The sequence below is a fragment of the Podarcis pityusensis genome (genome assembly GCF_964106645.2).
Source record: "Podarcis pityusensis genome assembly, chromosome: 3".
NCBI classification, from domain to species: domain Eukaryota; kingdom Metazoa; phylum Chordata; class Lepidosauria; order Squamata; family Lacertidae; genus Podarcis; species Podarcis pityusensis.
Genome location: NC_138026.1, coordinates 7,524,691 through 7,552,127, shown reverse-complemented (window position 1 = coordinate 7,552,127; position 27,437 = coordinate 7,524,691). Strand labels below are relative to the sequence as shown.

At 41.5% G+C, this 27,437-nt stretch overlaps 2 protein-coding genes across 5 annotated transcripts; one reads left to right on the top strand and one right to left on the bottom strand.

Moving 5' to 3' along the window:
• Positions 1 to 693: 693 nt before the first annotated feature.
• On the bottom strand, positions 694 to 22,498 carry APLF (aprataxin and PNKP like factor). Of its 3 annotated transcripts, none has more exons than XM_080999197.1 (11): positions 22,360 to 22,498; positions 18,489 to 18,560; positions 18,117 to 18,283; positions 16,764 to 16,935; positions 15,689 to 15,812; positions 14,106 to 14,185; positions 11,728 to 12,128; positions 10,628 to 10,753; positions 8,089 to 8,135; positions 6,524 to 6,565; positions 694 to 1,721 (listed from the first exon to the last, which is right to left on the bottom strand). In XM_080999197.1, exons 3-11 carry the CDS (start codon positions 18,227 to 18,229, stop codon positions 1,513 to 1,515), a joined length of 1,314 nt encoding a protein of 437 aa, XP_080855323.1. In that variant the 5' UTR covers positions 18,230 to 18,283; positions 18,489 to 18,560; positions 22,360 to 22,498; the 3' UTR covers positions 694 to 1,512. The 3 variants fall into 3 exon arrangements, with proteins under 3 accessions (XP_080855323.1, XP_080855321.1, XP_080855322.1); XM_080999195.1 differs by lacking the exon at positions 22,360 to 22,498 and adding an exon at positions 22,013 to 22,195; XM_080999196.1 differs by lacking the exon at positions 22,360 to 22,498 and adding an exon at positions 22,013 to 22,198 and having other exon boundaries at positions 1,584 to 1,721; positions 6,498 to 6,565.
• FBXO48 (F-box protein 48) lies at positions 22,355 to 26,120 on the top strand. Of its 2 annotated transcripts, none has more exons than XM_080999412.1 (3): positions 22,355 to 22,486; positions 24,280 to 24,640; positions 25,586 to 26,120. In XM_080999412.1, exons 2-3 carry the CDS (start codon positions 24,314 to 24,316, stop codon positions 25,745 to 25,747), a joined length of 489 nt encoding a protein of 162 aa, XP_080855538.1. In that variant the 5' UTR covers positions 22,355 to 22,486; positions 24,280 to 24,313; the 3' UTR covers positions 25,748 to 26,120. The 2 variants fall into 2 exon arrangements, with proteins under 2 accessions (XP_080855538.1, XP_080855537.1); XM_080999411.1 differs by lacking the exon at positions 22,355 to 22,486 and adding an exon at positions 22,639 to 22,812.
• The last annotated feature ends 1,317 nt before the right edge of the window (positions 26,121 to 27,437 follow it).

The following is a 27,437-nucleotide window of genomic DNA, read 5'->3' as shown; positions in this document are numbered from 1 at the left end:
ACCTCAGGTGAATCTTGTTTATTTAATACAGTTATATAACACTCTCAAACCCTGGAGCATTCTCAGGACAACTAACAATTAAAGAAAAATAATAACAGAGCCATTTTTCTTTCTCCATCTTGTTCACAAAGTTATATGAAGGAGCACTATCTGCAGGATACTATCAAGTGCTCTGTGCAATTGGTTGCCCAAGTTTCTTTGGGGAGGACCTACTGATTACAAAAGAGGCACATTATCCCTAGTTTGGATGAAGTTATTGTGTGAACAAAATGTTAATATTGGGATTGCTCTGCAACACTCTTTCCTCAACTTGGAAAAAGTCATTAAAATGAAAAGACTGACTCTCTTGCCCTTAACAGCTGTGCAAAACACTCTTCTGGAATCTAAAACATGTACTGCTGCAGAGAGGGGTGAAAAGTTGCTGCCACTCGCCTGTTTACCTGGGGGAATTGCTATTTACCCAGGGCTAGTGGCAATATTGATTTATTTACTTTTCAAAAAGACTTTCATGTTCAATATCTACACAGCATATTTAAATGTAAATCAGTGTTTTTACAGACAAACCTGTGCCTCAGATTCCAGTGCAAAGCCAAGTCACCTGGGATTTATGTTTCAGAGTAAAGAAACAGTGTCGTAGTATTGTACAACCACTTTTAGAAGAACAAAAATACTGGAGAGAGATTTGGGACATAATTGCTTTCATCATAAATTTATAAACATTATTCTGAAATACAGAGAGAAAACAAATGCCGTTTGTAGTATTAGCTGGAATATGAAAGACAGTGATTGTTTACAGCCTGGTTACCAGTTTGGCAGCTAATGAACCAAATTCCAACTTTGTTTAACTGTCCATCTAAAGCTGTCATGATCTAGTGTATATGATGATTACGTATATGCAACATAATGTTCCCTTCATTTAACATGAAGATGAATTTTAGTAATGTAAATAAAAACTTCCTAGTTTAAGCCTCAACACCGTATGTGTCACAGTACATCAGGCATTAAAATCAGTAGTGTTAAGTGTTACAACTCAAAATACATGACCTTCTCTCAGACATTACCAGCTGTGAGGAAACAGCATTTAAGGTTTACATAAATTAAGTATACATGAGTGCAAAATTTAAGAGATGATTTCGAGGTAAAGGCTCATCTAAACCACTATTCTTAGAAGGCAAATTACCACTCAACTGGCACTATTGAGCCAGATTTAAATGCTTTCATCCCCTTCACACTAATCGGATTGGAGTAACCTCTCTCCACCGGACCAATATATTTTTCTTCATTAAACAATCTATTTGGTCTCAATATATTGAGATATAAATTGGTATCAATAAATTATTATGACTGTCTTCCAAATTGCCTCTTGTCTTCTTAAATGCAAGGGACAGAATCAAGAGAACATTTATGCCAACTTGATTTAAGGGTTAAAGTGAACCATTTAAACCAAATTGAATTCAGGACGTTTCATGTATTTCAACTGAATTGTGCACTACATTTGCAATACATGTACAACTACTTATTGCTTTTAACAATCTTCTGTGCTTCTTTCAGAAGTGTGGCAACATCTTCATCATCCTTGTCTTCAAAATCTGGCTCCCAGTCAGAGTCTTCATCAGTAGGGTCACACTCTTCTTCCTCTTCATCATCTATAAAGCTGTCATTCAAATTGTATTCATTGGGTTCACCATCATTATCACTATCATCATCCAAAACACTTCTTCCTGTAGAGTAAAAAATACAACACCCTTAAAAGAAGATTAAAAACTAGAATGATAGTGGTGTAAGACCACAATATTATTTAATATCTGAAATGTATCAACTAAATCATATCACTTAACATTTGATCTTCCCAGTACAAGTTACTTTACAGTTAAATTTGCTATACGAGTGTAAGATGCTACACGTTAGTCAATATGAGCAACAATATGAAAATTTGTCCAAAATTTGTAAATCAAGGTCATTGATGGGACAATCAAGGTCTGCATGGGACAATGACAATAAAGATATCGTATATCGTATGAGCCAAGCCTACAATTCCACTCAAGTCTGGGTCCAACTTGTGCTGGACCTGTCGCAGGTCCAGCAATTCTGCTGCTGACCAACACTCTCTACTGCCCTTTGCTAAAATTTATCCTGATGGCATGGTGGTAGGGATTACAGCAGCATCTTTAAATCCTGGATGCTTGCATGGTGTGGACATCCATTAAAGTCAGAGAGAAGAAGAAGAAGAGTTTGGATTTGATATCCCGCCTTTCACTCTCTTTAAGGAGTCTCAAAGCGGCTAACATTCTCCTTTCCCTTCCTCCCCCACAACAAACACTCTGTGAGGTGAGTGAGGCTGAGAGACTTCAAAGAAGTGTGACTGGCCCAAGGTCACCCAGCAGCTGCATGTGGAGGAGCGGAGATGCGAACCCGGTTCCCCAGATTACGAGACTACCGCTCTTAACCACTACACCACACTGCTCTTGGAACTGGGAGTTTCCCAGTGATAGCAGAACCTTCTATGTCCTGACAAAAAAACTCCTAGCTACATGAACACATGGGCTGGAGCATCCAGATGCCTCTGCCTTTTCTAACACTAACCTCCTTCACTAGAGTGAATTTTAGGAAAGGGCAGGGGACTGACAGGGGACCTTCTGCTAACTCACTATTACCCATTATAGACTGAAAATGAAAGAAGCGTAGCTGAAAAGTTGTAAGGAAGATATTCAGGAAAGGGGCCTTACAAGAACTATTTCCCAACAACTACTTCCCATGCTAAACTGGTGGTCCTTTTCAATGCAAGGTACACACAGCTAACGTATTTTCACATGTCTTGCACTACAATTTCATATACTTGAATTGTCAATGTTAACAAACAAATGTCCAGGAATCAGCACATTTCTCACAGATAACCTGATACAGCTGTCAAGTGTCCTTTAGAGATCAAATTCTCTTTGTTACTTTAGGAACATAAACTGTATTATGTTTTACTTGGTTTGCCATTAAAAGATCATGTTTGGCATATTAAAAGTATGGCTTATTCAGACTAGAAGTACAAACTGAACTGACTTTTTAAACTGTTATTGTGACAAATGGAGCCGCAAGCTTCTACAAGCTGCTAAATTGTAAAGAATCTGGTATCTCATTTTAGCAGTTTATGAGCAGGCAAACCAATAAAAACAGGAGAAATAATCAATATTATAGTACAAAAGAAGGAAAAGTATTATATCCTGTGGATACTATCTTCCCCAGTGCTCCAGTATTAAGCAGACATAAAGCAATCATTTCCAATAAAAAGAACTGAGAAAATGCAACAGGAGAGATCAAGACTCTATGAATACTACTTTAAATTTAAGTAGCCTTATTTTCTCAGCTACTGATTTCTGCTTCTTTGTGGTTCTCATATTTATCATGGATTTCTAAAAATGGAAGGTTTGCCTGGGTTGAAACTTGCTTCTATATCCTTTTAAATGTCATAGTTCAAAAGTTTCCAGGCTGGGGAAGGAGGCTTTAGAAAAAATGGTGGAAATCTTTTTGCGTGCATGTGGTTTTCCCCTCTTGGGCCTTCACATTTCTGAGTAAAGATGTACAGTGGTACCTCGGGTTACATACGCTTCAGGTTACATACACTTCAGGTTACAGACTCCGCTAACCCAGAAATAGTGCTTCAGGTTAAGAACTTTGGTTCAGGATGAGAACAGAAATCGTGTGGCGGCGGCGCAGCGGCAGCGGGAGGCCCCATTAGCTAAAGTGGTGCTTCAGGTTAAGAACAGTTTCAGGTTAAGAATGGACCTCCGGAACGAATTAAGTACTTAACCCGAGGTACCACTGTACTCAGGTTTTAACCTGAATGACCATCAGTCTCTATTCTGCCTTGCAAAGCAGAAGCCTTCTAACTGTTGAGAGTCAATAGATTGTGCCAGGTTTTCCGTAGGCCTGCAAAAATATTTGAAATACCCTCATCATATTATTTTGACCAAACTGCGGGAGGCAGTGGAAGACAGAAGTGCCTGGCGTGCTCTGGTCCATGGGGTCACGAAGAGGCGGACACGACTAAATGACTAAACAAAAACAACAACAACAATCGTATTATCTTTTGCTGAGCTACTACACTGGTGCTATTTATACCATATGCAGTCAAGATTACAGGCTGAAGACTAACCATCAGTGACCTAAACGCTGATTTAAATGAGCAGATACATGACACTAAACATACAGTATGTACTTTTTTAAAAGTTAGTCAAAACCTGTATGAGTGGAACATACTCAAGTAAATGAGCTTTCAATCAAAGCATCAGATCATCCCTCTTAATTTCCAGAGCATTGTTAAGACAAATATTATATTCAAAATGTAATTCTATTTCCTTAGCATGCTGCTATGACCATGCACTTTTAAATAAAAGACATACGGTATTTATGTCAACAGTCTCGAAATGAGAATGCAGCACATTCTCTTTGCAATGTTCCTAAGAACAGCTTTTACAATTTGCTATATAAATCAAAACTACTGTAGCAGGACTGCAGAGATTCTTTAGCCAATTAGTCCTTCCAGGCATATTTAGGATGGGGAACCTAAAAGTGGTATCATGGTGACAATAACAAAATAAAAGATTGGGAAGTGTCAGTGCTGTGTGCTTGATGCTGCCCTCTGAAAATGCTTCAAAAACCTGGCAGTTCCCTATACAGTGGTACCTCGGGTTACAGACGCTTCAGGTTACAGACTCCGCTAACCCAGAAATAGTACCTCGGGTTAAGAACTTTGCTTCAGGATGAGAACAGAAATCGCGCAGCAGCAGGAGGCCCCATTAGCTAAAGTGGTGCTTCAGGTTAAGAACAGTTTCAGGTTAAAAACGGACCTCCAGAACAAATTAAGTTCTTAACCCGAGGTACCACTGTACTCATTAAGCAACTGGTCTCCTAATAAGGGTGAATACTTTAAGAACTAATGAACCAAAGGTTTTCTAGCCATTGCTCCTCTTTCTGCTTTGATGGTCACACTTACCTTTAAAAAAAATAATTGCTTAATTTATGAAGTGCTTCACATGAAATATTCCAAAGTTATTCAAAATAATAAATAAAAACCATATACAAATTAAATTCCCAGGTAAATACAGATAAAGACTATGATTAAAAAATATCTACTTAAAAGACTTGTGGGAAGAGGGTGGTTTTCAAGAAGCACAGAAAAGAAAGTGATATATAATGGGAGGAGTTCAAATGGGTAGGTGCTGCTACATCACATGAACCAACTTCCTGATGAGATTGTAACTACTGGAGGCCCTCTCCTGCAGAGCACAGCGATCAGTTGGGTATGTAAGAGGTGACACCTCCCCTTCCCAGTGAGATGATTCATAGGGAAATATGAACTCTGGTTCATTGTGTATTGCAGCGTGTAATAAAGGTTGATGGAACTCTATGTGGCTGCAAGATAATAATTTTTTTTAATAATAAATTTTTATTTATACCCCGCCCTCCCCGGCCAAGACCGGGCTCAGGGCGGCTAACAACCAATAATAAAAACAAGTTGATTAAAATACAATTTAAAAGATTAAGATACAATATTAAAACCATTAGGGAGCAATCTCATCATAGGAGGAGAAAGGAAAAAGAAAAAAGGGGGAGGGAATCAAACTGATTCTGAGCCAAAGGCAAGGTGGAACAACTCTGTCTTACAGGCCCTGCGGAAAGAGATCAGATCCTGCAGGGCCCTGGTCTTATGAGACAAAGCGTTCCACCAGGCCGGAGCCAGTGTTGAGAAGGCCCTGGCTCTGGTTGAGGCTAATCTAACATCCTTAGGGCCCGGGACCTCTAGGGTGTTGCTATATATGGACCTTAAGGTCCTCCGTGGGGCATACCAGGAGAGGCGATCCCGTAGGTACAAGGGTCCTAGGCCGCGAAGGGCTTTAAAAGTCAAAACCAGCACCTTAAACCTGACCCTGTACTCCACCAGGAGCCAGTGCAGCTGGAAAAGCACTTGGTGAATATGCTCCCATGGCAGAGACCCCATGAGGAGCCTCACAGGAGGTGGGGAAGCTCCTTTGTGAAAGTGGAACTCCTTATGCAGGGCTTCTGATGGGACTCATTAGCTGAATCCCACCCCATGTCTTTGTATGTGAATTCAGTAGGGACCCACTGTTCCTTTACAAAGCTTTTTTAAGTCAAGCTTGTTGTATTAATCATATAGAATATTTGAATATTAGGATTAGCACTGTGGAGACCCAGCAATATACAAATGAATGATAAGAAGAGCTCCACTCTTCTTTAAATGCAGGAGAGGTCCTAGCTAGGGCAGTTCTGGGTTTCAGCAGTGGCTGACTCCACGGAGACCACCAGTAAACACCCTCAAGTTCCATGATTGAAGAAAGGTGGGCTGTAAAAGCAAATCCATAATTTGCTCCTGTATATTTTCTTATTAATATTGTTCAAAGTAAATCTTATTTCAAAGAGAAACCAACCCTCTGCAAGTTGTCTGCTTACAGAAAGTACAAGAGAAATCAGAGCTATTTATCTTGTACCTTTTGGAAATACACAGTATCCTAACCTTTTTTAATAGCCTTCGGTCTTGTCTGCCTCCTCTCAGGTTCTAAAGAAACAAAAAAAATACCATTACCAAGGCAACAATAGAAATGAACCGTTCCATATTTTAATAGTATCTGAGAACCGAACTACACAGGAAGTTCTCGGAAGTGGGTAATTTTCAATGGGACCACAGTGCATGGGGAGATGCTTAATTCTTCTCTCCTCAGCTGCAGTCCCAATGAACACGCCCCCAGCTGCTATTAGCCTTAGTAAAAAAAAAATCAAACAAACCCCAAACCCATCCTTTGACTTTCTTCCTTAGCTAATGGCAGTGTGGCTTTCTTCCTTAGCTAATGGCAGTGTGTGTATGTGTGTGTGTGTGTGTGTGTGTGTGTGTGTGTGATTTTCATCCAAGCCCCCATCTGCAACACACATTTAAAGCAGTATCGTACCAGTTCAAACAGTCATGGCTTTCCCCCAAGACTTTTGAGAGGTACAGGGGGTGGCAAAGGGAAAGAAGAGGCAAGAAAGTCCTGAGCAGGGAATTTGCATCTCCTGCACATTTAACACACTATTTCAACCATGAAGACAGGAGTGCCTGGCGTGCTCTGGTCCAGGGGGTCACAAAGAGTTGGACAGGACTAAACAACTAAACAACAACAACAATTTCAACCATACGTGGTTAAACGTGGGCTGAAGAGAGGAAGGATGGGAGGAAGCTGGAAACCCTAAGCAGATCCAGTGTGAAAAGCACCAGGTCTGCTTGGGGCTTCCAGCTTCATCCTACCTCTGATCTCCACTCGCCCCCACTAGCTGCCATATAAAAGATGGTCTGGCTGGCCACGAGGCGGCTCCAAATGTAATTTTGGCTATATGAGATTTTTGGGTACACATATAAGCCTTTGAACCAACGCCCCATGTATGATGCCTGTACTGTGAGCATGGACACTGCTCCATTCACAGAATTGAATTATTACTTATGCAAGGTGCTTGCAATAGCCCTATGGGATCCCCCCCTTTTTTCTTTGAACAATAGGCATGCACCACGTTTGCCATATTGTTGGCTGTCTTTGAAAGCAGACTTTCAAAAGCAGTTTGCCTAAAAGCCTGGGGGAAGGAGAAGGTCCAAGACTGCTATCTGAGCACACTTACTTAGGAGCAAGTAACCTCCTCAGATGGACTTATTTCAAAGTAAATGTGTATAGGATCACACTGTAAGACTTCAATCCTACATACACATAAGGGGGTACATCCCACCAAACACAGTAGGACTTACTTCTGAGTGAACATGCAAAGGACTACGCTGCAAACCCATTTAAACTCTGAGAAATAGTTACGTTACTGCATATAGGTATGGACAGGTTCTTGTATCTCAGCTGCAATACAGCTGCATTATATTTGTACCATATGAGCATTTGATTTTGTTGGCTAGTTTAATTTTTAGCTTGAAAATCTTAACAACGAAAAGCATCCCTTTTTATGAGCGTGCTGAGCATCATCTAGGCCCACTGTTCGGTCCTCCTCACTCAGTTGTATTAACAGATATAGACTCTACATTTCTTATATAATGAAACCAAAGCACTTTACCTGGTGGTACAGTGTGTTTGTATTCCAGCTTGTGCTGTGGATTTTTCCTGCAAAGAAAAGGCAGGGTGGGGGGGAAAGAGATGAAACCTGAACTTCCCATTGTATAGTCTTCATAACTTTAATAATATTTTCTAACCACTGAAAGCTACAACCATAATGCTCCAGGGGGTTGTGTTTAAGAGGGAGGGGAAATCAGTTATTTTGTGTACTGTAACTTCAAAGTGTTTAACTGATCCTTTCAGGGAGAGAAAGAAAAAAGGCAGGCAAAATAAATGCTTTTCATCTTTGTTAAAAAGGGAGGACAAGTACAATGTTGCTTAATCAAACTGGAGGTTTGTTTTCTCACTTCCAGATGAATAAGATTTCAGTCTGAGCCCTTAGTTTAAGTTTTTATTGTTGGACAATCTAAATGTATTGAAGAATGATGTATATATCTATCAAAAATGGAAAGATTAAGAGGGTATACAGTACAAAGTATTGAGTATTTAAAAAACAGGAAAATTAAATTACTTTTAAGAGGCCTTGAATGTAAACCAATCAACTATGTGGTTTTACTGTATGTGGTTTTTTTAAAATCAATGTATTGTGTAATTTGCACTTGCACATGCAGCTGCTGGGTGACCTTGGGCTAGTCACACTTCTCTGAAGTCTCTCAGCCTCACTAACCTCACAGAGTGTTTGTTGTGGGGGAGGAAGGGAAAAGGAGATTGTTAGCCGCTTTGATAAAGCAGGATATCAAATCCAAACTCTTCTTCTTCTTCAAAACAAAATTATATCTACTGGTTGCAGATGGCAATTCAGACTACTATTTTTTTTTCTTCCCAAGCCTCCTTCTCCTCTGCAGCCCTGAAAATCTTCTCCAGAGGCTTAGGAAGGGCTCCTGAACTGTGTGGGATTTGTTGTACAGGGCTGTGGTGTGCTTGAGTGTGGAGGGGTGGGGGAAATCTCCTGAAATGGGGCAGAGGAACCTTGTGCAAGTGGTAGTGGAAGGATAGGAGGGGAAGAGAAAGATAGGTTGCAGGTCATGCAGCCACCAGATACAACCCACAATCTTCCCCCACCCTAATCTCCCCTCGCCCTAGAGTTGCCTTTTTAGAGTTACATGTGGTTCTTTGAAAGTGGTGTACCAAGTCTCATTTTCTGAGTACATCTTTCTGGTGCTGCCAAGTCGAACTTTTCTGAGAACCTACACTCATCTTCTGTTGGGTCTAGTCAACTCAGGAAATGGTGTCCCAGTTGTGGAAAGTGATTACTGTACTTCTATCCAGTGCTATTTTTCTAGAAAATGAGGTGCCAGAACTCACAATGAACTCCTTCCTTGTTCTCTTATAATGGCAATGGCACCCACCTGTCAGGTGCCAGAACTGAGTTCCAGCAAGTTCAGGTTGAAAAAAGCCCTGCTTCTATCACTTTGGATAAGGCACTTTGTAAAAGGGATGTGGGTGGCACTGTGGTCTAAACCTCGGAGCCTCTTGGGTTTGCCAATCAGTAGGCCAGTGGTTCAAATCTGTGCGATGGGGTGATCTCCTGTTGCTCTGTCCCAGCTCCTGCCAACCTAGCACATCGAAAGCACACCAGTGCAAGTAGATAAATAGGTACCACTGTGGCGGGAAGGTAAATGGCATTTCCATGTGCTCTGGCACTCATCACAGTGTTCCATTATGTCAAAAGCGGTTTAGACATGCTGGCCACATGACCCAGAAAACTGTCAGTGCAAAAACACCGGCTCCCTCGCCTTTGACTGGACTAAACCGTCCAGGGGTCCTTTACCTATAAGGAACTGGACTTCAATTTGCTACTCCTGTATTTTTAGTAGTTGTGCAGGGGAGAGAAATTCAACAAGCTTCTCACCAATACAAAACCAGCTGTGCCTGCTAAATTTTTCTTTTCTATACAGCTGTTACAGCCCTTTCATTCTCTGAATTTGACTGAGCTGGGAATAGGGGAGTAATAGACACACATGATAACGTTTTTAAAGTGGCTCCCATGTTATAAGTTGGAGCTGACAATGGGACATTCTGCTCTGAAGAGTCCTCCAACAGTTACCCAAAACCAGAAAGGAAATCTGGAGTATTTCACTGGAGAGGACATTTCACAGTTTCAGTGCCATTATCAAAAAGACCTCCATTGTATTCACCCATCTGATCTCAAGTGAAACAGAGCGGATACCCTGTTTGAAGCAAGCCAAAACTGTCCAGTACAGACACGACACTTAACCTTGGTTTGTTGCTCAAACTTGGTCAAGAAACAGTCTCCAACATTGCAAAACCATCCAGAACTGTTATCCATGGTTTGCCATGGTTTCACAGCCCTTAACAACAGTTTAGACAAAGCTGTACTTAAAATTTTATCTGCAAAGGTAATATATTCACCAGGTGTTTTTAAGCTTATCATTATAAGGCACATTTGACACATCAAATGTCAGGATAGGTTTGAAATATTTAATTATCACAATTTAAAATAAAATTCCAGAGATATAAGTACATGCCCTCTCTTAAAATATTAAAAGTAATAATTTGTAGTAGGCAAAATTTCTAACCTGTAGCAAGCAGTTCCATAAGGGCATTCAGGTCTGTTATCATTGTCAGCTTGAGTTACAGATTCCGTATCATGATAATCACTATCTCCGGGGTGACTGAACTGCTGAAAATGTATAGGATTTTTCCTGTGAAATTAAAAAGACACCATAAGTTATACTGAAAATATGTAATTCATATAAACAGAGCTAGAAAAATGCCATGCCATGCAACAAACTAAATCAAGCATGTATCTTCTAAATGCAGCCCCCTGGTTATGGTGATCTACAGGACAGAACACTAATATCCTGTTCTTTCTTACCCTGAAATATCCTATTCTTTCTTACCCTGAAAAGCTATTTCAGTAATTCTTCAGCATGCCATTCCTTCTTGCTTCCAATCCACTTTTATCACAGGAGTGCATCCAGATTGGATTTCCTTTCATTATTACTTATAGAATGTTGAGGAATAACAGATAATACACCCATTGTTACAAATACATCAGATATGTCTCTGTCTACTCAAAGAGGACTTTCCCCAGGATTATCTAACTGTATATAAAATGTTCAGAACGCTTGCAGTCCCCGGTGCATGTTACATGATAGCCATTACGAGTTAAGCAAACAGTACATCCTGGCAGATGGTTGATAAGCTCTGTTCCAATATTCATTTTACTTGCAATGCAAGAACAATTTTTCCAGATTTGCGGATCTGCCTACTAAGCTCAATAGACTTATCCAAGTGCAGAAGTTTAGCACCACAATGTTTGTTAAACTTTATCTTCCACCCCAAAACTTCAGTACAATTTTTTAAAGGCTATTCATAGTACAAGCTACAATGCTATTATTGCCGTGTAGAATTCTGTTTCTATTTCCTGGAGGAAATTGTTTTTTATTTACCTAAACTGCATATTGCTTAACAGAGCATCACACTCTTTATCTATCTATCTATCTCAATAAAATCCCCTGGATTCACTTCTCATCTGCTCACTCTAGCTTAATTAAAGCAGGCTTTTAACCTAAAAGCTGGCAATATAAGACCTCCACTGCCCACAGACTACATTACTATACAGCAGGAGGTTATCTGAATCAGTTCACTTAGGAGATTGACAATTTGATTTTACCTGTAGCAGCTTCTCCCATAGAGGCAAGCTGTCCTCTGGTGTCTGGTGTTGTCAGTGTTTTGTGGTACATCTTGACTTCCAGTTACATTAGAATTGCCTGTCTCGGTAGACGGATTGCGAAGAAGCTCTTGAATCTCACCCTGGTGAACTGGAGTTTGTGACATGTCCTGATGAAATTGCTCAGGATTACATTTAACATTCTCCAAACTGTTTTCATTTTTATTAGTTGTATCCATTTCAGCAGGCTGGCAAGTGAGTCCATCTGTGTTGAGCTGTAACTCTTCATTATGAAGTTGACGATTACATTGCCCTGTAGGGCTTACAGCTCTTTGGGGTAACATTTTGCTTTCATTCTTTTCCATTTTTCTCACAACAGGTTCAGCAGATAGATGTTTTATATCCTGTGGAAATAAGTGTGAAATTATTCATGAAACAGATTTCAGCCCACAACACTGCAGAAGAATAGTGCCTAGTGAAGTTGGATTAATCCATCAATGTACATGGCATTTTATAGAGCAAAAGCTTAACAAGTCCCTGTCCCCATTGAGCTTATAATATAAACTATTAGGAAAACAATAGAAGGCAGGAGGAAGAGTCAAGGGTATGAATGGGAGCCTATAGTTATATGTATTTAACCTTGGTCACAATTATGGCTACAATCCTATGCACGCTATCTTGAAATGAAGCCACAGGCCTGAAAGAAGGGATTTGATGAAGGGTTTGAATGGAGATGTGGAGAGCAGGGGGCACTACCTCCATATTTAGAGAAAGCAACATTTACAGAATTAAGAATCTGAATTGGGAAAGATGAAGTTGGCTTGAAACATTACTGAAAGAGACCATGCATGCCTCTGTGCTTGATAGAGTAGAAGGGCAAAAACAGTTCCAAAGCTATCCTGAGCAACTTTAGCTTTCCACCTGTGTCTTCAAAGACAGCCTGCATTGTATGCTTTAACACACCTGACTGAAAAATGTCCAATTAGTATTGCAGGAAGAGTTTCAAGAATAATTTCCACTACTGTGCCAAGAAAATACTGGGATTTGAAGTTACCAACATTAAACATATGTATATCTTCAAAGTAGATATTGAAGGATTGGACATGAGCATCTCTCTTGTTTTCATTAGTATGAACTGAAAACATCCAATTCTTCTAATAGAATCTCTCTTGGGTAATACACAGAAGCACAAAAGCTAATGTGGCTTTGCCAGCCAATTTTAGTTCTGCAGTTCCCAAATCCCACACCACACACAAAATTCTGTGATAGTTCTATCCACTAACTCAAGCTATAATTTTGGTTGCCCTCTGGTTGAAATTCTAAGCAAACTTATTTGGAAATAAAACCAATTAAAATCTATGTGATATACGTACTTCCAAGGAATTGTAATTAAAATCAAGCTGTTTGGCTCTACTCCAACTTCAAAAATCGAAGTCACAAAAAATATTTGCCACCTACATTTGTCCGTGTGTCATGAAGTCATTTGAACTGGAAGGAATTCTCTCTTTCCTGGCAACTGGCTTTCCAGGAGGCTACTCTATACCCATAACTCAGTGCACTAGCACTTGAATTGCACATCCAATGATAACCATTTGGAATTGGCTGTTCAAATTTGTCTGACTTTAGCAACAGAATGGAAAACAATGAGTTAACTGCAAAGGGACACGGAGAAAGATAGTCTTCAGTGTAACAGAATTCATGTCGTTCTTTTGTTAAGCTTTCATGACAGAGCTTCCAAGTATGGAACAAATTTAGTACTCTAAAAAAAACACCTATGGTTTTCCCAGTAGTGCTGTATGGAAGTGAGAGCTGGAACCATAAAGAAGGCTGATTGCTGAAGAATTGATGCTTTTGAATTATGGTGCTGGAGGAGACTCTTGAGAGTCCCATGGACTGCAAGAAGATCAAACCTATCCATTCTGAAGGAAATCAGCCCTGAGTGCTCACTGGAAGGACAGATCCTGAAGCTGAGGCTCCAATACTTTGGCCACCTCATGAGAAGAGAAGACTCCCTGGAAAAGACCCTGATGATTGAGGGCACTAGGAGAAGGGGACGACAGAGGACGAGATGGTTGGACAGTGCTCTTGAAGCTACCAGCATGAGTTTGACCAAACTGCGGGAGACAGTGGAAGACAGGAGTGTCTGGCGTGCTCTGATCCATGGGGTCACGAAGAGTCGGACACGACTAAATGACTAAACGACAACAACAATAACAATACAACACCAGATAAGACATGGTGCACATATTATGGGAGAGGGGAGCCTCTCTTCTACTGACTGCTAGTCCTGATACACAAAAAGGGTTTGCATAGGGTATAGAAACACAGTACAAACAGTAGTTTTAAATATCTGCAACTAAGAGCAGGTCTGTTTACAACACCTGTGTAGCAAGGGCAGCATCTTCGTTTTCAGTCCTTTTTCGCTTTTCCCCTGGACTTTGTTTTATTTCTCCACTATTTCCTATAAAAAATTGCAAATGACATTAGTTATCAGAAATGGTGGTATTCAAACTCTGAAGAACTGCACATGTTGTAATATTTTACAATGCAATAAAACAATACAATTAAAAAAAACAGACAACAATGCATCACAGTTCTGCTGTTTAAAATCAATTATATTAGAATCATAGAATTGTAGAGCTGGAAGGAACCACAAGGGCCATCTAGCTCAACCCTCTGCAATGCAGAAATCCTTTGCCCAACATGGGGCTCGGACCCATGACCCTGAGATCAAGAGTCTCATGCTCTACCAACTGAGCTATCCAAGTTTGTCTAATGCTGATTTGTAAGGATCTTCACTAAACTGAGTACCATCCTCAACATGAGCAACACAAAATTAGACAATATAATTTAAGTAGCCTGTAGCAATTGGTGAACACCTCACTCCAATCTCTGTGATGCGGGACAGAAGAAAATGGACTCTTCAACTCCAGTCAGTGCAGACTTGGTCCAGATATGCACTCACCTGCCAACAGTACTGTAAAAATGCTTATACTTCTGAAGAGTTGGGTTCTTTGCAATTGTTTTCAGCTTTCAACCAGCAACTCCATGAACCTCCTTCACTAAGCAGAGCCATGTGGGCCGGATTCCTGCATTGCAAGTGGTTGGACTAGATGACCCTTGGGGTCCCTTCCAACTCTACAATTCTGTGATTGGATTATTCTGTATCATCTATATGCTATGTCTTCTACAAAATTTTTAGTCCTATTCTTACTAATCATAGAACTGAGTCACAGAATTGTAAAGTTGGAAGGGACCCTGAGGGTCATTCCCTACAATGCAGGAATCTTTACCCAGACTGCATGTAGGCCACCTAATGATCCTTCAATATTTTATTCATAAAACAATTAAATAATTAAGACAGTTGAAATCTCAAGAACTAAACCTATTTTGCTATTCTGCATTTCCTGTCAAATACTTTGCCTGCATAACATATTCATATTTTTATGCTTAAATTCTATGTTCCATTGGGTGTGTCCCATATACACACAAAATGAAGAATGGATATAGACCATAACAATACTTTTAGGTGCTATTATATTAAAGAATTGGTTTCTTTGTACTTTTTATCAGAAATACTTCATTAAGTATATAAGGATGGCTAGAATATTTTCAGTAAGCATATCTCCTCACATGTATTTCCCTTCAGGTGAAGCAACCTAGCTGACAATATGTCTGCTATCTTCAACTGGGGATACAACCTATCAGTTTGGTCAGGAGCATCCAATTCCCTCTTTATCAAGGCTTTCAGAATCAATAATGTGGAGGGGAGCACCATAAAGTCTTGCAGGGTTTCATGGTCTAGAGACTAAGAAGTGGAAACAACACAGTATTATCAAACTGATAACATGTGCAGACTTTGTATAGTTGTGTTAACCACATTTTTAAGAAGACAGAATGCAATGAAGACAAGAGTAAAGTCTCCCAGAATAACTGTTGCATAATAAGTGAACTGCACACTCACCTCTTCCTGAACCTGAGGCTGATGAACTTTGGACTATTATGTCTGCTTGCAGCATCCATGCTGGAAGAACTCTTTTCCTTTGAGGAAGTCTTACTTCTTCATTTTCAGAAATGCTAGCAGAAAACTGAAAAATATGACATTAATTTGTGAAATAAATGAGTGGAATTCAGTGCTAGTCCTGCACAAGAGTCCTACTCAGGACACTGACATTAACTGACAGATTATGTTAGGTCCATTAATTTCAATAGGTCTATTCCAAGTAGGACTTGGGTACACATAATATATATTGGATTCAGTTACCATAATTAGGATTTCCATAACTGGATTTGTGCAACTATGTCAGTAACTTGTGTTATTCCTTGTTAAGCAATGTTTCATCTACTCAAGGCTGAAAGGCAAGAGGCTACAGTGCTAAGAGACAGGCTCTTCCCTCCCACCAAGGTACTGGTGACATCCATTCTTACTTCATTCTCCCCAGCTAAACACTGGAAAGCAGGAAGAGACAAAGAGAATACCACCCACAATATCTTGAAAGTGGAAAGACCTGCTATTTGATGCGTGTATTCTGCCACACATACTGCCACAGAGCCCACACTGCAAGACAGAAACCTTGTTAAAATGAAAATTGGTGATTCACCAAATACATGTCCTTGTTTAGCGTAGCAGGCACTGGCATAATATCTAAAGAAGGCACAAAGGAACTGAGGAAATGTATCCTAGATCATTTTGGGTACATTTTGTATTATATTTCCTTCACAAGGAAAATAGTTTCATGCTGACCAGATGCAACATTAAGTCTCCTTTGTGGAGTGGCACAGTTGGTTTCAGTCAGTCTGCCTCATGCAACCTGGAAAACAAGTCTAACACATAAGACAGAGCTGTTAAGATTTAATTTGAGAAAGGAACAAGCAACATTATTCAGAAACAGAACCTTTGAAACTTTGGCATGGTCTATTCCATGCCATCATGCTCAATATGTATCCACACCAGTCATCCCATAAAGTTCCATCAACTTGTCCATAACAAAAACACAATCTATTCATGTCTGCTATGCACCCTAACGTTGATAAGGTACCTTCTTTGGGGTTTCAGCTGCTTCTTCTAATTGTGAATTTACTTCCAAAAGTTGGCTCTTGTTGGAGGATGTTGTTTGCTGTGATAAAGGCTGTCTGCGAGGCATCTTGGTTTGCTGAAGTGATGAGGTAGCTCGATTTGGTATGTCTTCTACACAGAGGTTCCCATTTTTCCTATTGCATGACACAAAGGCTCTTTGTAAAATAATCATGGTGTATCACTAATCAGTTATGTCACACCTTGCCTGCAGAGCTGACAGACTCTCACCCTTTCTCTGACACCCTCCCTTGTGGAGTGTTTTCTCAGCCTCTCCTTGAGAGTCCTTCAGGCAGCTACTGCTGCCACCCCTGGTTTCTGAGTCCCCCCCCTGCACCCCAAAAGAGATGCCTCCTCGCACTGTCCCATAGGGGCCTGGGACTTATCTGTCCATTCCCAACAGCAAGGGCTGGCAGACTGGCTGGCTTGCTTACTCCAAGGCCACCTCAGCTCCTGGAAATCACCACCCCCTGACCAGCCCCAGAGGCACCATTCGCCTGCTGAGCTTGTAGCCAGGGCTGCTGCAACAAACAGCTGTGCAAGCCTTAGGAAGCAGAGATGCAAGAAGACATCAGAGGAGGGAGGAAAGGAAAGAGGGACAGAGGCCAGTGTTGCCCATGGCACCCCTGACCATCATTCAAGGCACCCCAGGATGCCATGGAACATGGGTTGAAAACCACTGCTCTACACTGTTCTGTAAGCAGAAAGCAGAGACAACAATGCTACTTCTTTCCATTTATCATTAACACTTGATAAAAAAGCAATTTTCTCTCTCTTGGATACTACAGAAAAAAATTCTACTGTCACTGTGATGTTTCACTTTTGCACTTAATTTTCTGGCATAGCAACTCTTATTGTTTTCTCTTCTCAGGAAAATATTCTTTTTTCTATCTTCTAACATCATAGGAGGATTAGACATTTAAGATAATATATACTAGTATGACTGTACCATAATCTTCAAACAACATTGTGCAAATTTAGAACCTTTTACAGCATCTTAATTTTTCCATGAAATAGACGGCACATCTTAGTAGTGCTAAACAACCAACAAGATAAATAATATATTTTGCTAATGGCTATTACCTTGACTCAAACAAATTTTGACTTATTTAGCATATTATACAGTCAGGCTGGGGAACCTGTGACCCTCCAGATGTTGCTAGACTCCAACGGCAAGGCCCATAGTCAGGGATGAAGGAAGCTGAAGTCCAACAATATCTGAAGACTACAGATTCCCCACTTCTACAGTATGGAAAGATGAAACTGTTATACATTGCAAACAACACTTGTTCTAGATTTTCACATCAGATAGCATTACCTTAGCAGACTTTCCCCCTCTGAAGAATTGAAGAGTACCCTGAAGATATATTTGTCTACTAGCAGGGAAAATCTGTCACCTGGACTCAGCTGATGCCATCTATCAGTATCCATTGGCAATAGTTGGTCATTTTCAGTTGACTGATAAAAACAGGGGTTTACATGGACCTGCAAATTAAGAAGAGACTCTTACTACAGATGATATGGCCTAATTACAGACTCAGGCCTAATTACCTTATTTTGGAATATGATTACCTTTTTTATCCCAATCTCTGTTTGGAGCATTAAAGATGAAAGCTAGAACATGTAAAATCAGAACCTCCAAGACTGATTTTTATTATTTTTCTTATACTGAGAAATAGGAAACAGTTACCGGTTTGATGCTAAGCTGGTCACCAACTACCTTCAGAATAGCGTGTTTCCTGGATACTCTTTTATCTGTAATCTGTAAAGACACAAAACCGACAGATGTCAACAGTGGGGGCATAAAACCCACCAATAAAGATATCTAAAAATAATAAAGCTACTATATAGTTTTTACTGTGATAACAAAATTTGTTAGCTTCACTTTTTAGTATAAAAATATTGTTCACTTTGTTGACAAGTTAAATGCTAAAACGTTCATCAAAGCCAAGAAAAGCAAATCTGAGTTTTATCAAAATCTGAGTTTTATCAAAATAAGAAGCTACCTTCCATTTATACCGATGAGTTTCAACTGAATGATGAGAGGAGGGAGGTGTTTGGTTTCTGTTTTAAAAAACCCCTCCTAAAACCTTCCTCTATTTAGATAACTCATTCTAGGGAAAATTGGTAATTCCAGACAACGGTGTTTAGAATACTTTGTGTAGTTGCAACATTAAAGTTACTTATTAAGATCTTATAGAGATGCTTGGAGCATCAATATAAAGTAGGATATGTGTTGGTTATAGGAATATATTGAGGGTGGGGGTGATTTTTTTTTTAGCTATAAAGGACATCTACAAGGAAAAGTTCACTCTCCAAATTCATGCCTTATGGATAAATTCTATCTGGCCTACAAAGGGAAGAGTAGTAGAAATTAATAAACTAGCACTACAACTAGTGTAGGGTAGTAATTAAAAGCACCAATATAATACCAAGTGTACAAACTAACAAACACAAGAAACTAATACAACTAAGAGGAAAAGTAATTAAAGCAATTATAATTGAATTTAGAGAAGTCACTTCCCAAGAACATCCTCTGATTACTTCCAAATGGGTAACTAACATACTCTATGGGCTTCAAAAAGTATTGTGAGGGGGATATATTTACAGTATCAGTGGATTGTGACCTCTAGTGTGTAATACAGTTAGTGCACTTGACCAAAAAGACAACACAACTCAGGAGAAAAGGGGGGGGGGGAATGGGGAAAAGGCCCCCCTCCCCTCACAGTGCTTTCTTCACCCTGTGTTCTCCACCTGCTGCTAAAAATATTCCCAGCAACAGACAGCAGCAACTGGAACTACTCCTGGACTTGTGGGCAGAAAACTGTGTGTAACTATGAGGGTTTACACAACCCGCCTTGAGCACTGAGAACACTGGTCATTTTAGCTAGCCCCTTTGTTCACTGATTGCACATTCAGCCATATGAAGTAGCTCTATGTACATAGAAATCCTCCATTTTGGACCAATGTGGATCCTCCTTCATGTGGAGGTGGCCTATGGGGCCAGAACAGATATCATAATTTGGGTAGGGCTGCTAACTAGAAAACTAGGATACTAACTGGGATCCCACAACCCCACCATATACACTTCTAATGTGTGAGGGACTCGTGCAAACTTCCCTAACACATCAGATGAAGAAACAGCAACAGTTTGCTCAGCTTCAGCCAATGCAAGGAACTGCTGGGCAACAGGAAGACAACTTTCAGCAGTGAGTTGTACAGTGGTACCTCGGGTTAAGAACTTAATTTGTTCCGGAGGTCTGTTCTTATGCCACCACTGCACGATTTCTGTTTTCATCCTGAAGCAAAGTTCTTAACCCGAGGTACTATTTCTGGGTTAGTGGAGTCTGTAACCTGAAGCGTCTGTAACCCAAGGTACCACTGTACACCCTTAGAGTGCAATTCACACACACCAATAACACAAGGTGGAAAAGGGAGCCTCTCGGTATGCCTTTAGCTAATTTTGCTTAGTGTCTTTGCATGTATATAAAGCTGGCTTTCCAACCAGGTCTGTCTCTTTGCACACCAGATTATGCAGTGCAAAATGCATCGGGAGCTACAAGAATAAACATACTGGATAGAATTCCTAGGATTGTACAAAGATTGCATGTAGTTGTGTGTTCTGTTATAGCATGTTTGGTCATTAATACAATAATATTAAAACACCCAGTTTAAACCTAGTTGACTCTAGGGAAAAAGCAGCTTCCACTGCAAGTCTCCCAGTCTCTCACCTAAAAGTGGAGATTCCAAGACACATTATTCAGAGAGTAACCCAAGCCCAGATCTATGGAGAGCCACTGCAGTAGGACAAACACAGAAAACTGCCTTATACCACTGGTCCTTCTATCTCAGCATTGTCTTCACTGACTGGCAGCAAGGGCTCCAGTATTTCAGACAGGGAGTCTCTCTCTCCCAGCTCAGTCTGGAAATGCCACTGGAGGGTGTTGAACCTGGGATGTTCTGCTTGCAAGGCAAACACTCTGCCACTGTGCTATGGCCCATCCTAAATAAATAAATAGGAAGCTGGCTTACACAGACCATTGGTCCCTCTAGCTCAGTTGTTGTCTGCACAAACTGGCACCAATAGCTCTCTGGAATTTCAGATAGGGAGCCTCTCCATCTCCAAAGCCCAGTCTGGAGATGCCACTCAGGAGGCTGAACCGAGGACGTTCTGCATGCCAAGCAGGCTCCCTGCCACCAAGCCACAACCACCTGGAGTAGCCGCTGTATGCCTTTTTTCCTCTCGGAGAGATGCTGCAAAAGATTTGCAGCCAAAAAATTGGAAAGCCTTCCCTTCCTAGCCAGATTTGGAACATACCGGGCCAGCTGAACCAACAGTCTCATCTGGGGGGAGGCGGGCATCACGAGTTTGAGAAGAGGAGGAGTTTGGATTTGATATCCCACTTTATCAGTACCCGAAGGAGTCTCAAAGTGGCTAACATTCTCCTTTCCCTTCCTCCCCCACAACAAACACTCTGTGAGGTGAGTGAGGCTGAGAGACTTCAAAGAAGTGTGACTGGCCCAAGGTCACCCAGCAGCTGCATGTGGAGGAACGGGGAATCGAACCCGGTTCACCAGATTACGAGTCTACCGTTCCTAACCACTACACCACACTGGCTCCCAAATATTTGTGTGGCGCAATGGGTCAGTGCATCTGGCTGTTAACCAGAAGGTTGGTGGTTCGAGCCCACCCTGGGGGCAGGATTGCAGCATGGCCGAGGACTGGACTAGATGACCCATGTGGTCCCCTCCTACATAATAATAATTTATTATTTATACCCCGCCCATCCGGCTGAGTTTCCCCAGCCACTCTGGGCGGCTCCCAATCGAGTGTTAAAAACAATACAGCATTAAACATTTTAAAATTCCCTAAACAGGGCTGCCTTCAGATGTCTTTTAAAGATAGGATAGCTGCTTATTTCCTTCATGTCTGAAGGGAGGGTGTTCCAAAGGGTGGGCGCCACTACCGAGAAGGCCCTCTGTCTGGTTCCCTGTAACCCCACTTCTCGCAGCGAGGGAACCGCCAGAAGGCCCTCGGCGCTGGATCTCAGTGTCCGGGCAGAACGATGGGGGTGGAGACGCTCCTTCAGGTATACAGGCCAACATTACAGTCCTATGATCTAAGATCTCCGTCTTCTTCCTCTTGCACCAACTCCACCGCGACCCACCCGCCTACCCCAGACACCTCTGGAGCGCCGCCAGGGGGGCACTTACTCCCAGCAGGGCACCTCTTCCTATCACTGTCTCCCCAGGCGGCAGCACCACGGGGCAACCCCCGTCCGCCGGCGCCAACTCAAACCCTGGCATGAAGGTCCAGCAGGGCCTCTCACAGGGAGGGGGACGCAAAACACGGGCGGACCGCCTCGCCACTTCCGCTCCGCCTCTCCACTGAAACTGAGGTAAAAAGTTCCGGCCTGCGAAAAAAAATAATGAAAATAAACAAAAAATAAAAATAATAAATAAAATAAAATAAAATAAAAATAAATAATAATAATAGTAGTAGCAGTAGAAGAAGACGAAAGTCCCCTGTTATTTATCAAACTACATCCCCCACAACGCACTTCGGCGACGGCAGCTTCTCCTCAGAGCCTCCGTGATTACGTCAACTGAGCGGTTGGGGGAACGAATGGCGTTCGAATGGAGAAACCGTTTGGGCCGTTAACGGACGCTGCGCGCGGACGAACGCAGGTGAGTGGCAGGCGCTTCGGCGAGTCGCGAGGCGGCCCCGCGTGGCCGAGTGGTGACGGCGGTGCCGCGAGCGCTCGAGACATCCAATCCCCGAGTAGAAAGGGGAGGGGAGGGGGCGCAACTGGAAGCCGGTTTAGCGATTGGGGGCGTGGTGGGAGAGTATCCCGAGGCTCCCATTGGCCACAGCTGGCCGTGTAAACAAACATTGCCCGAGCTTGGCCGAGTCAATTCGCCTCAATCCTGTCAAAACTTACCAGGGCTACCAGGAAAAACACATACAAAACATTTTCCTCAAAACACTTGCATTCTCGATAAACTGACCCAAAGTAACTAGCACCTTCTGGTGCTCACAGTCCATACAAATTTAATTACTTAATAATAAGAATAAGGCCTAGCTGCCCAAATAGTCACAGAAATTCAGAGCAGTTGCATAGCCACCAATTGCACGTGGCCACTTTTTAAATTAAAATCAAATAAATACGTTTTTAACTCGGGTGATTGGGGGGAGGGAGAGAAACAAATAAATACATTTTAAACTCGGAGGGAGGACCAAACCAGAAAAATCTAATGGCTCTTTATGTTAGATGCAACTCACACTCATATGTCTTTACAATAGTTATTTCCCCTTCCTCAAATCCAAACAGTTGCTACTTCTGTGTTTGCCTTTTGTTTTATTTCCACATTTAACAGGCTTGTCCACACTTAGCTTGTCCAGTGGCTAGAAAGCACAGGTCCAAGATGCTTTCCTCTTGCCTGGGGCTTTTCTAGTCATGGGTCCAAGCAGTTTTCAGTTTGCCCCGCTGCTTTCCTTGGGGAAACCCACTCTTTTCTGCCGGATTGGCACAAACATCAGTATGTGAAAAACCTGACCAGTGTTTGCTCCAGTTCCACAGTAAAGAGCAGGTTTAAAAGTGGCCCAGGACAAGCAGAAGCGTGGATGATCCCAAAAGGATTGATACATATTATGAAAACCTGGGGGGAAATAGTGTCAAGAGAGGAAGTCCCAAAACATAGAATCATACAATTGTAAAGTTGGAAGGGATCCTGAGGATCATCTTGTCCAATCCCCTGCAAAGCAGGACTCTCAACTAAAGCATCCATGACAGATAGCCATCCAACCTCTGCTTAAAAACCTCCAGGGAAGGAGAGTCCACCACCTTTCCACGGTCGAACAGCTCTTACTGTCAGAAAGTTCTTCCTGGTGTTTAGTCAAAATCTCTCTTCCTGTAACTGGAAGCCATTGGTTTAGGTCCTTCCCTCTGGAGCAGGAGAAATGAGCTTGCTCCATCTTCCATGTTACAGCCCTTAAGATATTTGAAGACAGTTCTCAATCTCCTCTCAGTCTCCTTTTTCAGCAGGCTAAAGAGCAGTGCTGTTTTGCAGCCCAAGCAAGGACTGCTGTGCATTTTTGCATTTATTAAGGCCCCACATTCCAGGCCCCACATTCAGTCTCATACCATTTTAAAGCTTCCCCCATGCCAATATCCTGAGAACTGTAATTTGTTAGTGTGCTGAGAGCTTTTAGGAAACCCCTATTCCCCATACAGAGCTACACTTCCCACGGAACTCTTGGAAATGTAGTTCTGTGTAGGGAATAGGAATATCCTAACAACTCTCATAACAGGCTACGGTTCCTGGGATTCTTTGGGGTAATCATGAGTGTTTAATGTACTATGATACAGCTTCAGATGTGTAGTGCAGATGGGGCCCAACAATAATCAGTTAAGTGTTTCTAAGCAGAATTGATGTTACAAGTTCCACACAGCATTCATTGATAATTCTACTTTTTCCAGAAAGGGTGGTTGGTATTTTAACAATATCTGAATTATGAAGAAAGGCTCTAAGCAGACAACTTCCAGAAGAAACAAGCAGACTGTTGCCAGTACTACCTGTAAGAAATTGTCCATTCAACCCTCTGAGCAGAAGATAAAAACATGCCAAAGAGATTTTGTGCAGCTGTTCCCACTAGAAGTCAGCTTAAAAGTTTTTAGTGAACTTGACATTCAGAGTTTATGCAGTGCTGCAATGACATGCAAAAGCTGGAATCAGACCATTGAGAACTGTGATGATTTATGGAAACATCATTGCTTGACTGTAAGGGCTGTCTGTCAGCGAGAGATTGACGACGACAGAGGAAACGGTTATTCATGGAAGGTAAACATTTGACTGTTGAAACTATGGTGGTGAATGAAGATCTTGCATTCAGATCTTCAGTCCAAGCACAATAGCACCCAAGTTGTTAGGCTCAATTGCCGTTTGGTAGGGCTGTTCACCTCCAGTACCATTCCCATTTAACAAAGTGGTTTGACATAGCATCATAATAGTACAGAGAAACATATCTTAGCTTCCTCTCCTTTTAATCAATAAAAACAATATGTAAAAGAGAACAATGCATTCTCAAGGCTTCTGAAAATAATCATCTTTGATTATTTCTGAAAATAATCATCTCCTAACCATACATTGGATACAATAGCCCTTTGGCTAGCACCGTTGCAGCACATGTCTGGTGCCATAGTAATTACTGAATTGCTTTGCTTGTTAGGCTCTTAATCTTACATTGCACTGCTATAAAACAAGGATATCCAACATTGTACACACCTCAATATATTTTGGTCTACAACTTTCACCAGCCCCCACAACATGGCTAATGGTCAGATATGATAGGAGTTCAAAGGCTTGCAAAATCTAGATGATACCACATTGCCTAGCCTTAGGGTAAATATTTCCATAGTCCACTAGTGGGCAGTAGTAAACCTGTATCTTGAGAGTTCATTTTAACTTGCAAATACATTTTTCTGGTGTAAGTTATTCTCAGTTTTAGGGTGTTTCCATATATAATGCTTGAATAGATCAGCAGAGCAAATGTTAAACCTATAATGGCTAGTATGTAGTCTCATTTATTTCTTTTACCTTCCCTTGTGCATTAGCAGTATTTTAACATCGTACAACCTGCATGAAACAAGTTCCAATGTGTCACATTTAGCAACAGGAATAAGCAGTCCTTAGTTCTATTTATGAAATGATTTGCAAACAATGGCTAATTAAGAGGAGGGCCAATTTAATTCATTGCTCATGGCTTTCTCATATTCCCACCCTCAGGTCACGCTCCTGAGAAACTACTGGAAAAGCAAGGTGAAGTATGAATGGCTGAGTGGGAAATATAGCAATATTCATTCCCGTGTTGCCTTGCCAGAAAAGAGCATGTATCCCATGGATGTGGACACCTGGGGAGAAATCCTGGAAGCTGAACTGGAAAGATAAGATGCCCAAATAAGGATCTTACACAGAAGGAACTAGAAATGAACTCATCTGCAGAAAAGAGTGTTCTATATACAATTGTGGCAGCTTTACACATTGCTGTTGTTTTGTTTTGCACTTTCAGAGCTGCTGTTATTTAATTGTTTGTTTTAAAGTTTGAAACGCAGTGTGTGTGTGTATTTCTCTTCTTGGACTACCCTCTCAAAATGTACTTTGCAAATTATGTCAAAACATGTTTGAAAGCTGGAATGTTATTATATTCTGCCTTAACCTGTTGCAGGAATTAGCTGGAAGGGAAGCTTAGGATGACATAGTAATGAAAAGAAAAGGAGCATGCCTGCTGCATGAATAAAGTCATTAGAAGGATTTTGATATACATCTGGAATAAGAGGAAGAACATTTGTAATTCATTGTCTGTTTCCATGCAGTTTTCTGGTTCACATTATTATCCGGTATGCTGGGCCAGAGGAAAAGGTTGAGAAACAGAGCAATCCTATACCTGAGAGCTGGTAGTTAATGGTTTGTGGGATTTGATGGAAGCCCTGCCACACTGCATGAACTTGAGCTACACTTCTAGCACAAAAGATACACCAGCAGTATATCCAAGATAGGCCAGTGGAACTGCTGGCATGGCTAAAATGGTGTGGAGAGGTGGGTGTGATGGATGGCACAGAGGAGGTACACACTTCTGCTGTATCTTAAACTATGACAGACCATGATCACATCGCACCTATGGTGCATCTTTGCAGCAGCTAAGAACATAAGATCCAAAAAAGACCCTCCTGGATAAGGCCAATCTAGTCCAGCATCCCGTTTTCACCAATCAGATACTTATTTTGGGCTAAGCAAATGCTCGTGGGAAACCAGGGAGAAGAACATGAGCACAAGAGCACCTCTCATGGTTTCCAGCAGCTGGTATTCAGAAGATATATTCCAAAGAACGTTCATCTCGTTGACTTTAATGTGGGGCAGTGAGAGGGGGAGAAGAATTTTTAAAAGGGGCCTCATATCAGCAACCCCTGTGCCCATGGGTGGTCATCCTAGTGCTACAGCTAAGGTTCCCTCGGCACAAGGATTTTCCTTGCACAACAGAACCGTCTCTCCCTCTCCTTCCCTGTGCGCTTCCTAAATCTGTTCTGGGGTTTCCCCCAACCTTTCAGAGCATATTTGGAGACAGAGCAGAGTGCATGTGGAGGAAGAGAAGAGGGAATCCCCATTGCACTAGTGGAAATATTTTTTGTGGTGGCTTCCACTATTTAGTTGAATACAACCCCATGTTACCATGACAGAACAGAGGATATGCTGTAACTATACCACCAGTATATGTACCCCACATACCAGTAGATCCAAACCGTACATTTAAAGCACGCCCATTTAAAGCACACGACTTCTCACAAAGACTCCTGGGAATGGTAGTTTGTTAAGGTTGCTGGGAATTTGTAGTTCTGTGTTTAAATGAGTGTGTCGGGGGGAGGTGTCCTTTATCTCTCTGCCGTCAATGTGTAAACCCTTGGAGCTCACGAGCGAGCTCTGGTTGTAGACAAAAGGGAGAAAAGAGAATATAGAAAGCTGCCTTATACCAAAGCAGGCCACTGTTAAGAGCGGTAGACTCGTAATCTGGTGAACTGGGTTCAATTCCACGCTCCTCCACATACAGCTGCTGGGTGACCTTGGGCCAGTCACACCTCTTTGA

Coding starts and splice junctions, on each gene's coding strand:
- APLF (XM_080999195.1), bottom strand. CDS start 22,105: ATGCCAGGGTTTGAGTTGGCGCCGGCGGACGGGGGTTGCCCCGTGGTG. Junction 16,936..18,116: donor GAGGGGGAAAGTCTGCTAAG/GTAATGCTATCT, acceptor GTCATGCAATAG/GAAAAATGGGAACCTCTGTG. Junction 15,813..16,763: donor CAGCTGAAACCCCAAAGAAG/GTACCTTATCAA, acceptor CATATTTTTCAG/TTTTCTGCTAGCATTTCTGA.
- FBXO48 (XM_080999412.1), top strand. CDS start 24,314: ATGAAGAAAGGCTCTAAGCAGACAACTTCCAGAAGAAACAAGCAGACT. Junction 24,641..25,585: donor GAAACGGTTATTCATGGAAG/GTAAACATTTGA, acceptor TCCCACCCTCAG/GTCACGCTCCTGAGAAACTA.